This window comes from Meleagris gallopavo, chromosome 1 (genome assembly GCF_905368555.1).
Source record: "Meleagris gallopavo chromosome 1, MGAL_WU_HG_1.1, whole genome shotgun sequence".
NCBI classification, from domain to species: Eukaryota; Metazoa; Chordata; class Aves; order Galliformes; family Phasianidae; genus Meleagris; species Meleagris gallopavo.
The window spans coordinates 7064340-7084537 of record NC_139404.1 but is presented as its reverse complement, the minus strand read 5'-3'; the positions used below and the strand labels follow the sequence as shown (position 1 = coordinate 7084537).

At 41.9% G+C, this 20198-nt stretch overlaps 1 protein-coding gene across 6 annotated transcripts in view; it reads left to right on the top strand.

Moving 5' to 3' along the window:
* The window catches only part of FRMD4A (FERM domain containing 4A), a 206719-nt gene that overhangs the window by 133827 nt on the left and 52694 nt on the right, over window positions 1–20198 (top strand). For all 6 annotated transcript variants that reach the window (XM_010716644.4, XM_085216085.1, XM_085216076.1 and 3 more), the window contains exons 7-11: window positions 1426–1448; window positions 9021–9104; window positions 17533–17598; window positions 17789–17846; window positions 19316–19402. In XM_010716644.4, coding sequence (XP_010714946.1) covers window positions 1426–1448; window positions 9021–9104; window positions 17533–17598; window positions 17789–17846; window positions 19316–19402 — 318 coding nt within the window. The remainder of the gene's footprint in view (window positions 1–1425; window positions 1449–9020; window positions 9105–17532; window positions 17599–17788; window positions 17847–19315; window positions 19403–20198) is intronic.

Here is a 20198-nt window from a genome sequence, read left to right as displayed (position 1 = left end):
TGCCAATGTAACCCTCACTGCTGTGATTGTTTCTCATCACAAACACAGGATATTGCGTGTATTCCTGTAGTAGTTTGATGTGTAACTTCATGAAAATAGTCAAAACAAGCCACACCTCTGCCATCTGTAACCAGAAATTACTACAGTCCATGTTTGTGACAGGATCCGTGCAAAACAAGAGGGATCACGCAGCATTGTTTTAGTCCTCATTGCAGCATCAAAGAGGTCAAAGAACTGAGGGATGGAGAATCAACCCTACAAAACTATTTTCTGATTTCAGTACGCTCATCCTTGCTCAGGCCAGGGCTTAGCTTTTGGGTTTTGCTTTGTGTTGTACTATAATCATGATACGTTCAAGGATCTTTCCCTGAACCACAGGAGAGCTTGTCTGCCTTTCGCTTTGCCCAAGGGGAGATGAGAAGATACTAAAGGACTGTCAGAACTCAAATGATTTAGTCTGCAGCCTTATTTCAAATTGTTGTGTTACCAGAACAAATTAAAGTACTACCAAAGCTCTGTACTTTACCCCAGCCTCGGAAGTGAAGCACCACTGAACATGGGCTGACAGGTTTTGAGTGTGGATGGGTGAGTGGAGAGACAAGGACCTGAACACAAAATCTGGAAACTCCCTCATTGCAGTAATTACTGACCAGTTACAAATTACATTATTGCACTGTGCTTTGTGTGTAGCTGTCAGCAAATAAGGTACTTAGCATACATAGAATGAAATGTATATTGCCTGTGGATAATGCAAGATGCAAATTGCATCTATTGAAGATGGAACTCAACAGATTTTGAGAGTATGACAGATATCCAGTAAGACTCAGATACTGATCTAAGTATTGCACTAGAGTATTACCCAATCCTTTAACATCAGTCCATGACATTAATAAATAGAAATAACTGGATATTAAAGTAAGGGAGCTAAATACTCCCAGAAACACCCAGCAGAGTGTTAGGGAGTTCTGAGTCTTACATCCCCTTGGAAGCTGCAGGTGAGATAGCTTTCTGAAAATCTACTTAATGGGAAATAGCTGACTATTGTAAAAAGAGTCCTTATGTTCTTAGAGGCTGCAAAGTCACTGAGGCTTCAGGGGTTTTCTATTAACATAGCATCCATGTCGACCAAAATAATAACTTAGTACCATTATTTCCTGTAGCTTCTTGGGAATCCACTAGCAGAATGATGAATCACTTGGCTACTGTTATTAGGCAAACCTTTTGTTTGTTAATCTGCCCGGCTCACTGCAGCTGGTGTGGTGCTTGGCTTTAGAGATTGGGTCAAGAAAATACATGAGGAATCAGTTACAACAGGAAATTGCTGCTAAATGAATTTTACAAATGGGAAATCTTTAACAGCAGTTTCATGGATTTTTGTATGTGCATTTTTTAATGATATATTTATGCTTATCCCTTATTTTGCAGGAGGCAAAGGGAGATTTTTCAAGGTAGGTAACATTAGAAGTTTTTGTCATTGTGTGTTTTGAGAGTGAATCAAGTGAAATCACGGTGTGAGTGATGTGACTCAGCTGTAGCTGTGTAGCAGCTGGATTGCAAGGATAGACACCGTGTTTCTTTACAAAACACAGCCTTTGACCAGACCATGCCCTTGCAAACAGCATCGTTTGTTATGTTGTTGTTGACAAATCCCTTTATATACCCACGAAGTTCAGGAAATAGACTAGTCTTTGGAAGGAAACTACTCAGGAAATGACTCTAAAATCACTTTTATATCACAGACCTAGCCTGAAGCAGCATTAAAATTCCATCACTGATCAATATTTCAGCTCGAATTTGGACTGAGTTCTCAAAATCAGAATGCTATCCTGCTATCCCTTGAGCCAAATCTTTAGAAGTGCTCTAAGAAATTCAAAGAGGTGACTCTATCTATCAGTAGCGACCAAAGGTCAGGTGGCTGTTTGATGCCTCATGTGAGAAACATGAAAGTTCTTCATCTAAAACCTAGGAGAACTGTCTGCTAAATAATTCACACACTCCATATATATATTTTTGCTGACCTGAACCTGAGTTCATCTGGGGAACCACAGTATCCACAGAAGGTAATTTCAGAGAAGAAAACAAGGTGTGAATGGGCGATGAGGTTGAATTGCTGGAGAAGCTTGTTAGCGTTAAGCACACTAATTGTACTCCACACACGCACAGAAGATTGTGAAAAAGCATGATGACCAGATATATGTCAGATCCCATCTTGTGGTAAATTGAGACCTCCAGTCCACTGAGTTTCAGATAAAGTAGCAGAAAGGCACTGCAAATAATTGCCTGCTCATCACAAAATCTGAGATTTACATAACATAACCCTTGCTAAAAAGAAGTTCAAGTTCTGCCTTATTTCTCAAAACACAAAAGCACAAACCCAATTTTGCTTCCTCTTTCAGTTTCACTCAGTTTGAACTAACTCAGTTATCGGCAGTGTTTAGGGGACACTGGAGTTCCTGTGGCTCTTCTATTTTTCAATCTGGTTTTCCATGCGCTGTCATGTGCTCAGCCTAGAAGATCTGGACCAAACAGAATTTTCTCACTCTGATCTGTGCTAAACCACATCTTCCATTGGTTTTGCTACGAGGACCAATATTTAAAGTTTCTCAGAATATCTAGACATGATGAATCAAGCCACATGTTCAGACTATCAACCTTAGAACAGAGAGGAATCAATTAGATGGCTCAGTGTAATAGGAATGAGAGCATTTTCTCTTCAAGTATTTCTTTCCAGACCTGAAGTGGAAATAGCAAATGGAAAACATCCATCTTACTGTCCTTTGTAAAAGGAATAGTTGAGATTAACAGTGCATTTCTCTAGGCCTTGAGGATACAGAAAATGTCACAAAACATGGTTTCTCCATGCTGGTGTAACAGTCGTCACTATTAAAACAGCTTTTATTCCTTTTCACCTCAAACCTCTCAAAGGTTTTAAGTGAAAGAGGGAATCCTTATGGCCAAGTGAAGCAGAGAAGTGGTGTCATAATAACAGCTTGCTGACAGTCCTGGAGATCTTAACTTTTAAGTGGACTTTGGAGACAAAGCAGTCTGCTGTGTTAATGGAATTTAAAGGCTGTTCTTGAGGAAATGTTGAAAAATCCTACCCTGACACTTTATATTCTAGGAGAAGACTTAACATCTCCAGGGATACCTGTCCAGTGTCTCCCTTGTAACGTGCATTGACAGGGGTTTATGTGCTGGGTGAGATCCAGGTGCTACTGAAGTCAACATGAGGTCATTGTGGTCAAGACTTTGCCCGCTGAGAGTTGTGGTTATTTCTATCAGTGCAAAATCTGAGAGGCAAACCAAGCCAGGAGCCAGCAAAAGGAACTGCAGATGAGGATATACGTACTGACTGAATGGCTGAAGTTGACTTTAGTTTGTGAAGTTTATTGTTGAAATGTTGCTTGTAGTACAACTGGCTGTTCTTTCAAACAGAGACGCTTTGCAATTGTGAATATCTTGAGATTTAAAGATAATATTTTGTTCATGGCAGCATATGTTGCATGCAAGCTGAACTCTTGAACTCTTGCTTTGTTTTCAAAGAATGCAGACTGAAGATTTCCACACTTGGGTTGTCTGCTGCCACCATCAGATTTACAGCCTGTGTGACTGCAAGTTTCTCTTTGGCCCTAATCCATAAGAGCACATAAGCACCGGCTCAGTTGTGATGATGAGAGAATAGTTGTTCCCAGGAAAGCCTTCCTATGAGTTGCTGCTCCTCACCTTGGGTACTGGGATAGCCAAGGCCAAGTTGCCAACAGTTGCCACTGGGGCTGGCACCAGCCCATAGTGACCTGAGTCACCAAATCCCACTGCACCCAGATGGTGGATCACAATGGGCTAGTTCAAGGTTCCAGAATGAAGTTGCAGGTCTTCTTCTGGGGTTTCATAAGAGCTCAAAAAAACAGAATGGATCTTAGAAATTCTAGCAGTTTTCTAGTTTTGTGAACTACCGCATCTACATTGACAGCAGCTCCCACTGCTGCTTTAGGGAAGCTCATCCCATGCCTCAAAACTGTAACTGTGCTCATAGCACTCTTCTTTCCTATACCCAGAAGGACTTTATGTGCTATTTCAATGACATGTTGTTCGTTCTTTGGTAGGACATCATCACATGTGAGTCTCTCAGCACTGACTTTTGCCAACTAGGATTACTGCCTAGTCTGGGCATCTTAATTACTGCCCGAGTGTTTGCTAAGCCTGGAGAGCACATAGTCTCTGTCTTGAGTTGGTTCCGTCTTGAGCTTGTCTTACCTGTCTTGAGTTAAAATGTCACAATTGCCCTAACAGATCCATTTGGTCTCTAACTCCTTCAGCTAAGGTTTTTTTTTCCCCCATTTCTAATATGTACTTCATTTCAAAGACAAGTCTTTCAAAAACCCTGAGCTCCTCAACCTTTCTAGGTGAATCCGGAAAAGCATTTCTCAGTGTTTGCTTTAAGTGGCCTGGTCAAATTCAATGTTTCGCAAGCAGATTTTTACAAAGGGAACATCTCTCGGTTGATGCAGATTTAGGCAGAACACACGCTGAGTGAGATTTTAAAATAGAATATAATTCTCCTTAAAATGTTCCTAGCCCTCTGCACTAACAGATAAAGCTTTTCACATTGTTGCAGACTACTCAAATGCTTCATTTGACAAAAGAACGAAAAAGGTTTAGATTTAGCTTAGCACATACTATTGAATTTTGGGCAGTTAGGTATCCCTGTTCAAAGGATTCTCAGTTAAACAGGACACTTCAGATTTGAGCTGTTCTTTTTGGTATTAGTTACCAAAAAATTGGCACAGAATCACCTGTTCTGTAAGGCTACTAAATTAGTATACCGCAAACAGATGTAAAGGTTATTAGCTCAAGCTAAAATTATTTCTAGATGGGAACAAAGTCACAGTTGGTTGGCAGAGAATAGGAAGTTTCAAGTTTCATTTCTTTAGATGAATGTAAATCTACAGGTGTGACCCTCTTTAGGCTCTCAGAGATGAAGGAATTATGGTGCTCTGGTTTGGTTGTGGGCCATAGCATATTATTAGATTTTCCCCTCTAATTAATCCTACCAGATTTTAAATCCTATCTGATACAGACCAAAATAATTGGGTAACTCACACCAATTTTAAAAATTCTGAATCCAGCTTCTCAACTCTAAACAGCCCCTATGTCAAGGCAGCTAGAAATAACATACACCAGTCGTACCTTAGATTGGGACGGGGAAATACTGAAATAAAGAAAATCCTGAATGCTGCAGCTAGTTCTTCAGGCCGACCCTCCTTCTTGATTGCAGGCCAAACACTATGAGATATTTCAAGTCAACACCAAGTATCTCCCAGCAAAATATGAAATAACAAGGGAGTAAAGCAAACAGCCAGTTTGCTGTGAAGTAGAATTTCATAATAATGTCAACATCTGGGCGGATGGTAACCTAACATAGTTTCAGGCTTACTTTTCTTTCCGAGTAACCAAGTGGCATTTAAACAGCTGAAATTTATTAAGTGGTTACAAAACCCATTCTGCATTCTTCTATCTTGCAACCACATGGAGGAGATCCTACACACTGTATCTCAAATGGTAGTCTTTATTCTGAGAATTTCAGACTCTGCATTTCCTTTTTCATTCAACTGAATTAATTGCTATGCTGAGAAGAGTTGAGAGCTTTCACCTGCAGTTTTGTTTTGTTACTGATCAGTGTTATTACACATGCTGGAAAATGAATGGATTTCCTGAGACATAACTGCATGTGTAATATTGCTCAAAATTATTGCAGCCAGTTTGCAAAAAAAAACCACCTGTTTTTCACAAAATGCTTAAGAATTGGCTAGGTAAGCCTTTATGTTCATGTGTAGAAAAAAATTAGAGATGCAGACAGCAGTTTTTTGGGCCAAGGAACTCAGGTGTTCCTGTTTTCTAGGTCCATTCCCCAGCCAGTCAACTCTATTTCTGGATATCTAAGTAGCAGCCAGGATCCTGTGGAGATGGCTTTTCCAGTTCATTTTTCATCTTGTCATTCAGTCTCCTAAATAACATAATTTCCACTATAGGGCAGGATGGAGAAAGTTTCTTTGGAGCCTGTTACTGTGTATATTAATGAATGTGAATTAAAAGCACCCTTCTGTATATACCAACCCTGGAGGTATATGAGACACTTTAAGACTATGAGACAAATGCAGCACCAGTGACAGGATTAAACACTTCCTAAATACAGTAATAAAATAAACACGCTGAGATATTTCACTGGAAACACAGTAAGTAAGAAACCACTTGTGATCCTGCTGGAAACATTTCAAAAATTAAGGAGTTTGGTGTTTTAATGGAGGAAAGTGACCTCGTGGCCACCAGTTCAAATGCAATGTGAGCCATTCTTTTTTCCTGTCTGCTTGATTTGACATCCTTTTGGGAGTCTAAATTCAATTGCCTTGAGACTCTTGCCAGAAGACTCAGTGAATATACGGACTAGGGAATGAAATATCTTTTTGTTCTGAAGTTATGACCTGAAGTACATTTGTCCCTTTGAAGTCATGCAGCACTACCTTTATGATATCTTCTAGGTACTGAGCAAAAATACTGATGCCATCCAACATTACAAGAAATGTCTTTTCCTCAGATTTTTAGAAGACTGTTTTTAATCATAGTGCAGGCTTTGTTCCTCACTGGCAGGAAAGAGGGAGCTGATTAGTATTAGCCCTCTCTTTCATGGGAGCTGTTACTGGCTTAGGGTTTTTCCCAGACTCTCAATGATAGTTAGTCACTGCTAATCTCATCCTAGTTGACAGTTGTCTGAGTTCAGAAAGCCCCTGTTTGGAAATCACTCTCTATCTTCCCAGAAGAGTTTTGGAAGTTTCTCAACTTCCTTCTGTAAGCAGCCAACCTCAAAAAAATCTTCACTTGAGGGTAGGAACTGCCTTTTGTTCTTCAGTTATTCTGGTAATTTTTTATAATCCTTTTTTTTTTTTTTCCTTTTTGGTGATAGTTTTTTTTTTCCCGTTTCTTTCATAATGTCAAAAAACTCATTAAGAGCTGAGTATGCACATGCTGTGGAGGAGATATCTCTGGGCAGATCCCGTGAACTCTATAAACAGCAGCAGCTTGTTTTCTGAGCTGTCAAACACAGCATAGTGGCCAGATCAGCAGATAACACAGAGCAGAGCAGCTTCTTGTTCAGACTTGTGCAGATATTTACCTGCACATGGTAAATGAAAGAAACATCTGAATAGTTTTCAACCATTTGCACTTGCAAAGGAAGATCTGATGTTCAAATGACTATGAAATTTAGGCAAGAGTGGGTCTTCAAACAGTTTGCCAAGCCATTTGACTTGGCATATGAGATGTTGTTTACTATGTGCTTAGTATGGCAGTAGTTGTCTTAGTCATTTCTTGCAAGTGCTGTTCTACACATATTCCTTCTGCAAAATTTGAAGCTAATTGACACTTGGGCATCTGTGGCTGAAGTCATGGTCCTGTTTTAATTCTATTTAAATAATTGTTAGGGAACTGCCATGATAATAGATATCTGTAGATGTACCAAAATGTCTGCTCCAAGGTTCATGTTAATAGTTTATCCTATGGCTCAACCCTGCAATTAACCTGCAAACTCCAGTTAAGGCAAACCCATTTAGGTTCCAGGCAGAGCCTTCTGTTGGGATGCACAAATAGGCAAATGCTGTGGGAAAATGTTTACAACTGAAGCAGTACAACATCTCTATGAGCCACCCTATAGGATGTCATAGAGACCAGAACAAAGTTCAGGGTGACAGCTTAGGGCTCTTCAGGCCTCAGATGGTCAAGTGGTCCTGTCAGGAGGGCTGGTCTACAGCTGGGAATGCCAAGACCACCTGTCTGCCTGCTTAATGGCTCTGCTGCTCTACAGAGGAAGCAAATGGGCTGGGAAATTTAGAGCCCTGGAAGAGGTGTCTGACTGCAGCTCCAGGATAGAATCATAGAATCACAAGGTTGGAAACGACCTTCAAGATCATCTAGTCCAACTGTCCTCCCATTACCACTGCAACCACAAGCTACTAAACCATATCTCATAGCTCTCATCCAGATGCTTCTTGAACATTGCCAGGGACAGCGACTCCACCACCTCCATGGGCAGGCCATTCCAACACTTTTTTGCAGGATAAAGAGCCAGGTGCAAGAAGGCAGGAAAAAAACTGCTATTAAAAAGTAAGCCAATTTTGGCACTTCTCAGTGTCCTGTCTGACCCTCTTAGCAGTGTATTTCTAAGGTACTAAAAGCAGCAGCCACACTGCTTTCCTTCCCAGACCTTTGAGAGATTTCTTTTTGTGTGCTCACAAATCCTTGTGCATTTGGAAGCTGAAGGGAAGGCATTTGGGGCTGCTAGAAGAAAATCCCATGGTTTAATTTCATCTGTGAGAACCAGTCTGCCATTTCATGAGCGTTTCCTGCTCGTTGGTGTGCAGCTTTGTTGCTCCAGTTGGCCGGAGTTGTAGCTGGAGACTGCAGGAAAGAGAATGCTAGCAAAGTAATTGGTCCTACTGAGGGTTTTGTGTAGCAGGATGTAAATTCAGGCTTGAGTCTTATGGGTGAAGATGTACAAAGGCCAGTTCCCCAGTGCAAGATGTTAAGAGCAACCTATGATACTAAGAAAGCAAATAATTACTTTTTGCAACAGGTTGTAGGCATTAAATAAAAACGTTTTACTGCAGATGAAAGCATCTCTTCTTTTTTTTTTTTTTTTTTTTTTTCTTTTTCCCCTTGTTCTGTTTATGAATGTGTTCTTGGGACATTGCTCTGTGCAGTGTGGCATGGTAACTTGTGTGTCCAGAGTCACTGGTAGGAAATGCTTCAACATAACCATCTGAGAGAGCTTTGCTCCAATTTTGATAATAGAGGGAAAAGTTAACCATGCTGCCATAAAATAAATAAAGAGAATGGGAAAGGAAACCCCACTGCCGTTTGTTAAAGAGGAACAGATGTAGAGCTGTAGCAGCCTGCCAGCTAGGTCAGGTCATATCAAATATTGTGGTTGTTTTCTTGTAGTCTGATCCTCCTTTCAAATTCTCTTTCAGCAATGAAGTTGTAAGGAATGAATTAAAGAAGCTGCCAGCCCTTCCAACACCAGCGCTGAAGGAGCATCCTTCCCTTGCTTACTGGTAATGTTTCATTCTGTTAAGTAGCTTTGTAGTGTTTCATCCAGGGCCTGGCTGTGGCAGTCAGTGATCTGGGAGAGATACTGGGACAGGTTTTCCTGTCTCCTAACTCTGGATCCGACACCAACTGATTGCATGATGCAACACAAGTAAAGTAAAGCTATCACTGCAAATCAGTTGCCCCATGTGCCAAATGACTCCATTAATGTCTGGCAAGAAGATTCACTGCAAACCTCCTAGTATCCCAGTGAAATCAAGAGACCAACCTAATATGCCATTCCCTTTTCCAGCACTTTACATTTGTGGAAAGCAGGAGTTTTCCCAGTTTGAAATGTCAGTGTTTTGCACTGCTATGCATTGTTTTTGAGTGATTATGCTTTCCCTTGCAAGTCCTTTCTGAATGGCACAGCTGAACTAACAAGGATATACTTCTGTAATGTGAACTAGGTGATGTTTGGGGTAGAGGCTTGTGACTTTAGCTTTTATAGCACTGAAAATGAAATGCTGAGTAGGAGAAGGATCACGATTAAATTTTGTAAGCCCCACAGATAGCTTCTGTACCACCCTGCCTATCCCTCTCATCTGTACAAATAGGAAAGAATTAATGGGGAGATCCTCTCACTTGATTTTTCTGTTTGTTTCCGTGTCATCTTTGTCTTTATAGCAGTCATCTACAAACGTCAGGGTCGGAGTGACCTTCTTTATCTGCTACTCTTAATTTCTCGATAATTTTGATAATCTGAGGATAGCAGGGGAAAAAAGTTCAATTTATAGTTTATAATTTCAAGTCTTCATTTTGTCAGCAAATCCATTCACTCTAAATAGCATGCCTGTAATACCAGAACTAGTGGTACCTAGTGTCAAGCTATAGATCAGCCTCTACTCTGTGAGGTACTCATCACTTTCTAAGCACATCAGGGGAGAGTCGGAGTCCTAAGCTGAGATTAGGAACATTCACACAAACTAATGGTTCCCTTAACCACAAATACATTAAAAAAACAGACCACCTCCATACAGATGTGTGACCTGGTCTGGCTGACGCTGTGGTAGCTCAAGTTAAAAGCCACCACAAGAGAAATGGTGGGAACAAATAGCCATGGACAAGGAAGAAGGCAGATCTGACCCTTCAGTAACTACAAGGACTGAGGTCTTATTAAAGCGCCCACATAATCTCTGCTCCAGTTTCCTGTGACAGTATCTGTATATAGGAAAGCACTGACAACCCAGGTTGTCTGTCAGCCCTATCTGCCCATCTGTCTGCCCCCAACATCAATGACAGTTAGTCAGTATTAGAGAATATTAACTCTATTTCTGCTGGGAAATCGCAGTGATGTCTGGGACATCCTGTGTCCTCTCTTGCCTTTGGGCTATGTTGAGTCACCTGGAGCAAGAAGAGCCAAGTGAAAACCTGAGAATGCAAGTATTTATGGTTATACACAAGATACAGCACTTCTTGCAGCTGTACTTAATTCTGTGGGAGTTCCCATTTGACTGAGAACAGGTCACAGATTGGGAAGCTAGTTTTGTTTCCAAGAGGGTAATAAAATCAGTGGCTGCAGTCCCGTGACTCACTTATCATTTCACTTCAGTGACCAGGCAGTTAGTTATTTTTAATAGTGGCTTTTTCAGAAACACCTTCTGAAATGCTGAATGGTCTCAGGAAGAGGCCACTGGTGACTCCAACAAAGACTCTAATGTACAGCTTCAAATTTCCTTGATCTAAGAGGGCAAGATTTAAAAACGTGTTTACTGACATACTGCATCCCTTCTCTTCTGCATCTCACACAGGCTGCATACTGGATACAAATTTAATCCTGTCCCTTTCTTTTTGCAGTCAGTTTTGTGCTCCAGTTCTTCAGTACTAACATGAAGCAATAGCAAGTGAATTTCTTGCTCCAGAAAGGAACACTGAAAATATCAGGGGTAGCGCAAGCAATTGTTCTGGTTAGTTTTAAACAAAATACAAAACAATCCTATACTATATTTGCAACTGCATCAGAATAGTCTGAAATGGACTAAAGAGTGATAAAATGTTAATTCAAGTAGATACCATAATACCTTCAACAAGTGACTACTGCAGATCTGCATGAAATAATACAGCATCTCTGACTCACATCATGAAAAGCATCACCAATTGTTCCTATCTAGTGCAGTAAGACCAGTAGGATGGGTCCTGGATTCTTAAATTCAGTGAGGTCTGAGTAAAGACAGTTTGTGGCCCCCAGCTCCACCTTCACAGAGTCTCCTGGTTACACACCCTTGCTCCAGGCCTTTCCACTCCAACCTCTTCTTGGAGATTTGTAGACCTCACAACAAAGACGAAGGTTGTAATTTGTGTATCATGATGTTGCTGTTTACAGCTCTTTGTAGATTAAGAAGCATTAGTTGAACATCTTGTTCTCAGACCTATCTTATCATGATTGATTGAAGCAAGTAGGGTATTGTGGGTTGCTTTTTTTGTTTTAAATGAAAATTGAGTTTCTAGTCCTCTCACACAGTCCAGGAACTGAGGCCCTGAATTTTGATTTCTCTTGTCCGTGCGTGGAAACAACTGATAGTATTTATTATTTTAGACTCAAAAATAATGACTGGACACTGGAGATAATGTGTTAGTTCACATTCATTGTCATTGCATTTTGTCTTAATTTAGATCCTCCCCAGCAAGCCAGCACAGGACTAGGTTACCAAAAGAATACAAGGATCTGAGCTAATGGCACAAAAGTAGGTGCTGGAATAGGATTCCTAATGAACTACAGGGAAGTCAGATTTCTCCCAGGTTCCAGCAGACTTTGCATGCAAGCTTGTTTTTAGCAACCAAAAGCATCAAGCATTGCCAGAAAATCCAACTCTGAAAATATCGACTGAAAACCACAATTCAGTTTCTCTTAATATAGAACAGACCACAGGCACTGATCCTCCTGTTGGTCCTGATGGCCTGTGAGATGCTCTGTTGGCTTCAGTGGGGCAGTATTTGATCATTTGGATCACTGCAAATAGAGATGATGTTAGCAAATTTGAGAATGTCATCAAAACTGACAAATCAGGCTGGAAACAGAATACAGAAGGGTGCAGCAATGCGTGGATAGCATTTAAAACAGCTCAATTTGCTGGGTATAGAGTGGAGAAACAAATGCCTTTGAAAAAGTGAATCTGGTAATAAGAAGATCTGGCCCTGCATTTGCTTGCAAATTGCCTGCCGTTCAGTTCTGTAGACTGCTGTGACAGAAGGGATTTATTGGTAATTCTTCAGATCTTTATGAGTTATTTGCTACAGGACATCATCCAAGTATCAATTTTTTTTTGCAGCTCTGGGGGGAACATTTTATGATCTGACAGACAGACAGTAGCGCTTCAGCTGCCCCCATGTCTCCACATAACTATGAATGAGTTTCTGTGTTGCTGACACAACAACAAGAGCTGGGCAAGAGGAGACATCAGCTGGTGGTCCAGGCAGTGTCCTAGCACTCTCCCAGCTGTCAATAACAGCATGGCAGCTGCTTGGAAGAGAACAGCTGAAATGACAACGGAGAAGGTCTTTAAGCTCTGCTGATCCTCCTTCTGACCCGTGAATGATTTTGCTTGTTTTCCCTGGCACATACTGGGCTTACACCTCCATCCCAGAGTAGGAGGCAGAAAGTGACCTCTGTGCTGGATGATCCTCCTTGCGGGATTGTGTGAATGAATAAAGAATCCAAAGAACTATTTGAGAAGCCAGTGTCAGGCAGCTAGGCTGGGATTCATCTGGTCGTCAATATTTCTTCAATGCAGACAACTCCATCTGAACTAGGGGCCCTCAGCTCCCTTTTCTGTCAGTGGAGAGAAGCAACAATAATATCCTCCCAGGGAAACCACCCAAACAGATTGGATGAACTGTGCTGTGGAATACCTCTTCCCACTGTGTGACACTAGCCCAGTATTATAGAAAGGTGAAAGGCAATAAGTCCTATTAATGCCTTGATTGATAATTCAAGCTTTATTTTTTATCCAAAAGAAAGCAGAACAAAGGATGATATTTTTCTTGCACTTAGCATCTGCAGATCTCAAAATATTATAAAGGAACATGTTCAGTATTCTAAGAGGGCAATGGAGGCATGGAGAGTGTTGCTTGTATTTCTTTAGGAAAACTGAGGACTATCCCACATCTTTTAGTATGGTTTGAAAACGTAAGTTTATGCTGTTCAAGAAGGCTCCTTGGCATCCAGTCTATCCTTTTAAGGAAATGGGCCATCAATTGGCTTCCATACCCAAGGGATGTGGTCCAGGAATATATCTGTCATAATAATAATTTGTAAGAAAGCAGTGCACAGCCAGAACCACATTAGGCAACCAGCAGGCAGGTGCATTTATCTGTTCCTTGAATGGCACTATATACGTGCAGAGTAGAAACCAAAGCTAAGAGCATTTTTTGCTGGAGAAACTCCACTAGTTTTTGAGAAGTCATTCCTCATTTATTCCTGTGTGAGACAGAGGAATTGCATCCATGTGCAATCAGGGGTTTAAAAGATAATTTCAAAGGGTTGTAAGCTCTCCCTGTCCATCTTTTTAATTAAGAATGATGGTTATTGGAGATCTTCCAGTACTGAACACTCCTGTAATTCAGTTACTGCTCCAAAAGTAATCCTGTTTATGATAATCATAGCAGGAGAACTGAGCTTTGCCTTCATATGCACGCCCGTACATCCATGGTACTTGCTGAGATCCGTGGGCTGAATATGGTTTTATAACTGTTGAATTTCATTACAGTTATTTTCTAAGCATTAAAATTATTCTGAGGGATTTGATGGGAGAGATGACCATTGCTTTACCCATGTAATTTGTCACTGACTCCATCAGCACCCTGTAACCGCTGTGGTGTGCTGGTGGGACACCTTCGCCCTGCCCCAGTAAGACCCCTTTTATTTTCACAGGATGAGTTGGTGAGTGAGGAAAGCAGTTACTCTGACAAATGCCAGGCTTGTGGGAGAACAGCTGGCCCTGCGGATGAACTGACAGACTGCCTCCTCTGAATCACTCTTTGGTGTCTGCGCTCGTGTTTTTGTTCCTTTGCCTTCTTCCTGGCTTTACTAGGGACAGACACACAGTCCTCAGCTCCCCGTGCCAGGACCCCACTCCCCATCTGTGCACAGAACATCCTGTTTGTCGTGTCACTGTGTGGAATGTCCTCCTTGTGACATCACAGAACAGAGCATCCTGTGTGTCACAGGAGGATATGCATGGCCACTGCCTGCAACATCACTGAGGGCATTATGAATGGTGTCAGCAGAGATGGGCCCTGCATGGACAGGGGAACTTCTTTTTGGCAGAGACACTGGCCCCAGACAGATGTTCCTGGCACAAGCATGCATATGGGGAAGGCAGCAATGGGAAGATGTAGCCATATTAGGTGGGCTGTGCTCAGTGAAACAACTTGTATTTTTCCACAAATGTCACCATGAGTGCATCTGAGCAATTACAGCAAGGCCATCTACCTTACCAAACTGCTGTGCTCCTTCATACTGTCCAGCAATAAAAAAGCTTCACTTCTGCCTGGAGAAGGATTATCACATCGCGGACAACCATGTGGCTGCCTTTAAAGGTTCAGCTAGACAAAGAAAATGCAGAGAAGGAGCAATTCCAGTTCACAATAACCTAAACCATATGCAGCATGATAGCATTAGGCAGGCACTTGCTCCAGCTGCAAGCTTATGCAGTAATAGGTGGGGAAGGAGTTCAGGTTTCCTCTTAGATTGGTAATGTTTGTAATGTACCTCTAGGAGATTCAACAGACTCCTTACTCTTGGAGTTACAACATAAAGAGCAAGAGATTGGGTTTAAACATGAAGTCTTGAGTATTCTGCTATATAAATGCAGCAAAGCCTGTCCTGTGGGCATTACATTGCTGGAAGTTAAAGAACCAAAGTCAAACCAGCATGAAAGTACCAAGTCTGTAGGCTGTGATGTGCCGTAGATCAAGAGGAATGCTGTTGAAATCAGAGTGCACTGTGAACCTTTGAAAGGAGATCATTGACTTATGCTTTGCCGTGCTGTGACCTTGCTAGGACACCTGATTGTATGCATCAAATAGCTCTGGTTCTGTGCTCTCCTGCAACCCATTTACCAGAGAAATGGGAGATTCTTTAAAACTGAAACTGGGGATGTCTGACAGTCTGTTCTTTGGATCATGTTGACGTAGTCTCAGATGCTGCACCTCTGTTGTGTAGAGGTGAATGTCTAACATGCCTTCATCAAATGCGCCTAGAACTGTTGTCTGACACTGCAGGCCACTGACTGGAACATTCTGAACCATGAAAATCTCTTACTTTCCAAAGCAGCACTAGGAATAGGCCCTGGCTGGTGCTGACTCCCAGTGCATGACCAAGTGTTGCCTGAGGAATTGCAAGTTAGTATATCCCAGAAATATGCAAAGGCACATCAATACTTCAATAACAAAGGGACTCAACTTTGAGTGACTAGGACACAATCTCTGATGCTGTTTAACCTGCTGTTAAAGACATTGCCTCTGTGTATACTGGGAATTTAACCCCTTGCTGGGATAGATGACTCCAAGAATGCTTCTACTAGTGCTCTTGTACATAGTTTTGTGCAGTTGCAGTGAGGAGTAATCTGTGAGGCTTAGGGCTATTAGTGGCCACTAATTTCAGAAAGCTTTGCTAACTGAGCAAGCTTGTTGCTCTTGGAAAGAAGTTGCACTACCAGAGCAAAATCAAGCTTCAGCAGCACTGATACACACTGTAACATCGTAGGCACCATTTGCATGTAAGGAAAGTCTTGTGGAGAGGGAAAAGTCTGTACATGTTTGTGATTTAAAAAGGGTTATTCCAGAAAACCAACTCTTAGCAACCCAGTTTTATTCTCAGCCTGTGAGCTCCCCTTGTTTTCCCTGAGTGACATCAAATTTCATCATCTAACATTTTTACTTGGCATCTTTTAATTCTCTTGTTGGTAGCTGTGCTAACAGAGCATTTATTACTCTTTTTTTTCTTTTTTTTATTTTCTTTTTTTTTTTGGAGAGCTCGCCTCGGGGCGGCTGCGGCCGGGAGGCGCCGGGCTGTGAGGAGTGCGGCCCATCTCCGGCTGGCGGGGAGGGATGGAGGCGGCCTGGCGGCAGGGCGGCCGGGGCCGGGGTCGCGCCAGGCTCGGGGACGGGCTCTCCGGCCGTACCGGGGCGGCCGCCCGGCCTCCTGCCGCTATCGGCCGCGGCGGTGCGTGCGTTCGGGCAGCGGCGAGCGGCGGCGATGGGACCTGCGAATTATCTTCACAGAAGAAATTTGATGAAATTAAGAAAGCGAATCAGGCTGCAGCAAGAAAGCTGGCTGAGGAGCAGTTTAGTTCTTCATCAGAGGATGATGATGAAGATGCTGAAATAAAACAAGGGAAGATTTTTGCAAAAACATTCACCATTTACACCAATCAAACAGATGGAGATGCAAGTGAACTGGAACGTACAAGACAGTACATGAACGAAGCTTTTGGCTGACACGCCTGAAGGCTGTGCTGCCATTCAGCGAGACCTGGACAGGCTGGAGAGCTGGGCAGTAAGAAACCAGATGAGGTTCAACACAAGCAAGTGTAGGGTCTTACACCTAGGGAGGAATAATTGCACGCACCAATACAGGCTGGGGGATGAGCTGCTGGAGAGGAGCTCTGCAGAGAGGGACCTGGGCGTCCTGGTGGACGACAGGTTGGCCATGAGCCAGCAGTGTGCCCTCGTGGCCAAAAAGGCCAATGGCATTCTGGGGTGCATTAAAAAGAGCGTGTCCAGCAGGTCGAGGGAGGTGATCCTCCCCCTCTACTCTGCCCTGGTAAGGCCTCATCTGGAGTACTGTGTCCAGTTCTGGGCTCCCCAGTACAAAAAAGACAGGGATCTCTTGGAAAGAGTCCAGCGGAGGGCCACAAAGATGGTGAAGGGCCTGGAGCATCTCCCCTATGAAGAAAGGCTAAGTGAACTGGGTCTGTTTAGCCTTGAGAAAAGAAGACTGAGAGGGGACCTGATCCAGGTTTATAAATATCTGAGGTGTGGCGGCCATAGCGGTGAGGCCAGTCTCTTTTCAGTGGTACGTGGAGACAGGATGAGGGGAAACGGACATAAGCTGCAGCATAGGAAGTTTCGCACGAATGTGCGTAAGAACTTCTTCACGGTGAGGGTGACGGAGCACTGGAACAGGCTGCCCAGGGAGGTTGTGGAGTCTCTTTCTCTGGAGATATTCAAGTCTCGCCTGGACGCCTACCTGTGCGACCTGGTGTAGGGAACCTGCTTTGGCAGGGGGGTTGGTCTCGATGATCTCTAGAGGTCCCTTCCAACCCCTACAATTCTGTGATTCTGTATGTTTGGATAAACAGATAAGCAGATAGTGAGAAGCTCAACTGTTTTTGCATGCTTCTTGGTCAAGATACTGCCGTTAAATAAAACATCTCATTTCTTCTTTCTCAGCGAGGACCGAGTCATTGAACACTACAAGAAACTAAATGGCCAGACAAGAGGTCAAGCAATTGTGAAGTAAGTGAAATAAAAGCAACTTCTGGTGACCTTTGTTTTATCAGAGAATATTTATACTGGACTGTAAATCTAATATGTAGCTATGTCTCTCATCTTATCTAATGTTTTAAGTATGTATGTACTTATTATATATTTAAGCATTTCTTTTTAGATCATCCTCAGTATTATTCTCTTATGTGTTGTTTTTCAGTTACATGAGTATTGTAGAATCTCTCCCAACATATGGAGTGCATTATTACGCAGTAAAGGTATGTGCTACAAAAAAAGGTTATTTACTGAATTATACTGATTTTGGAGAGGTAGGGGGAGAGGGGAAAATAACTGTACTGCTTTCAGAATACAATACACTATTACTGAAGTCTTGTTTCATTTCCTGTGGTAGAATAAATTTATTTCAATGGTGTATTGAATGTTTGGTAAATACAGCTCCAAGGAGGAAAATGCTGTTCTTCAAGATAAAACTGACAAAGTCCTTTGGCTGTGCTAGAGAAGTTCAAACTAGAGATGTTCAGGCCACGTAGAGTGGCAAGCTCTGGTGAAGCCAGTGAACCAGCACCAAAGGAACAAGCCAGGCATTTTGCTGGCAAAGTCAGTGCTTCACTCCATTTTGTAGTTCAAGGAGAGTGGATTTTTCCTAGCCTGCAGATGAATGAGCAACTAACTAGGGCCAGCCATGATCTGCAGACTGCAACTATGTTCATTTGAGATATATATAGATGGATACAGATATAGTGCATAAAGATGCCAGATATTAATGCCAAATCACTGGTGCATACTCTAGAGATAGCACTTTCCATTACACACACAACTCACACACATACCATTCTCCACTTCTGTGTCAATTTCATGCAGGTATTCATGAAATTCCTTATTTCTTCTGTTTAGTGATTTATCACCAAATTTTCCAATCTCATGCTTTTGCATTGAGATCTCTTGGAGTATTCCAGTCCAAGAAAGATTGGATGGATTAGGCTGCATGTTCTAGCCTGCTAACACTTGAGATCTGTTCCAGTGAACTCTTCAAGATCAATCTGTGCCAGTGAGCAGCAGTGAGGCAATATAATAGCTTTTGCTTCTGCCTGCTGTAGGGGTTTTGGTTTTGCTGATTTTACTCTGCCTTGCTCTATCACATTAACAGAACAGATGTAATTTCATTGAGGACTCCAGTCCAGTAAATTGCAGAGGCTGGTATCAGATATCAACCATTAGTGCATGAGGACATTTTATTGCACGCACAGACACAAAGCAGTTGGGTCCAAGACTGTCAGACCTTATCACTTTGTAGCTCTCAGATCCCATTACTGCTGCATTTTCAAGATTAATGCTAAAATCCCTCCACATAATTCAAGTCATCTGGATGATTCTCTTTCCTTCCTCTCTGATTTCTGAGTGTTTGGACTGAATAATTTAAAGGGCAGAGAAAGAGGATGTACCACTACACAAGGGACCAATGTCAAACCTCCCTTGGCATCATTTTGAGTAACTTGATTGTAGATGATGCATTCTAAATGGTTTTATACATTACAGCTAAAAGTGAAACAGATCTCTTCTTAACACCAAAGAGTTTAGTGACTTGAGGAAATTCGGATGGGGCAATTTTATGGTACCCATGACATTCAAAGACATTGCTTAGAAACAAATATTTACCTTGAACACAGGAAATCTCTACAATTTTCTTCTCCCATTCAGTTTAACTCTTTCTATTTTTTTCTTTCAGGACAAGCAGGGAATTCCATGGTGGTTAGGACTTAGCTATAAGGGGATTTTTCAATATGACTACCACGACAAAGTGAAACCAAGAAAGGTAAGTGTTTGCTTTTCTGTCAAGGTCCAGGCTTGCCTGTCATGTTATAGCTTGATTTGAGGATGTGATGTATATCAAATGCTGGCACTGATTCATGTGATTTTGAAGGATGTTAAGTTTCCCCAAATGTGTCTGAATGTCTGCAGAGAATTAATGGACAAAAGTAGCTCTTAATTTATTAAATGTTGCAGTATGGGGGGGAAATAAACAACACATAATCTTTGTTCCTCGTGCTTCTTTACAGCATAGTTCATAGGACATAAATAGGAGGTGCTGTAGACTTTGCAATGGCTGTGATGGGATTGAAGATGCTTAGCTGACCCTTCATAGTCTGTTGTCAGGCCATAAATTATCAGAAAGGGGGAAGAGAGAAGAGACAGCAAAGCTTCTTCCATGCCTTACAAAAAGAAAAATACTGCATCATTTTCTCCAGAGTAGCATTCTACTTGATAAGCAAATGAAGAGTTAATACCAAGCTGAGGGGAAAAAATTTTTATCCCCTGCTTAAAGAAAATGCATTAAGAAGTTTCAGCCCAGTATCTGATTTGTTTAGGAACTTTACGTTGCGACCACTCACAAAGTAAGGCATGGCATGCAAAGATCTGATCATAAAATTAGAGCTTAATCATTGACAATCAGCTGTTCTGATCTTTTTACTGCTATATTTTTGTGAGGCTTTCAGTGTATCTGAAAATCAGGATTTGTCTCAGTCTTTCCAAAATGCAGCTGAGAAATCCAGCTAACAAATACCCTTTTCATTTGAGAGGAGAAAGGTTTTGATCCCCTGAGCTCATCC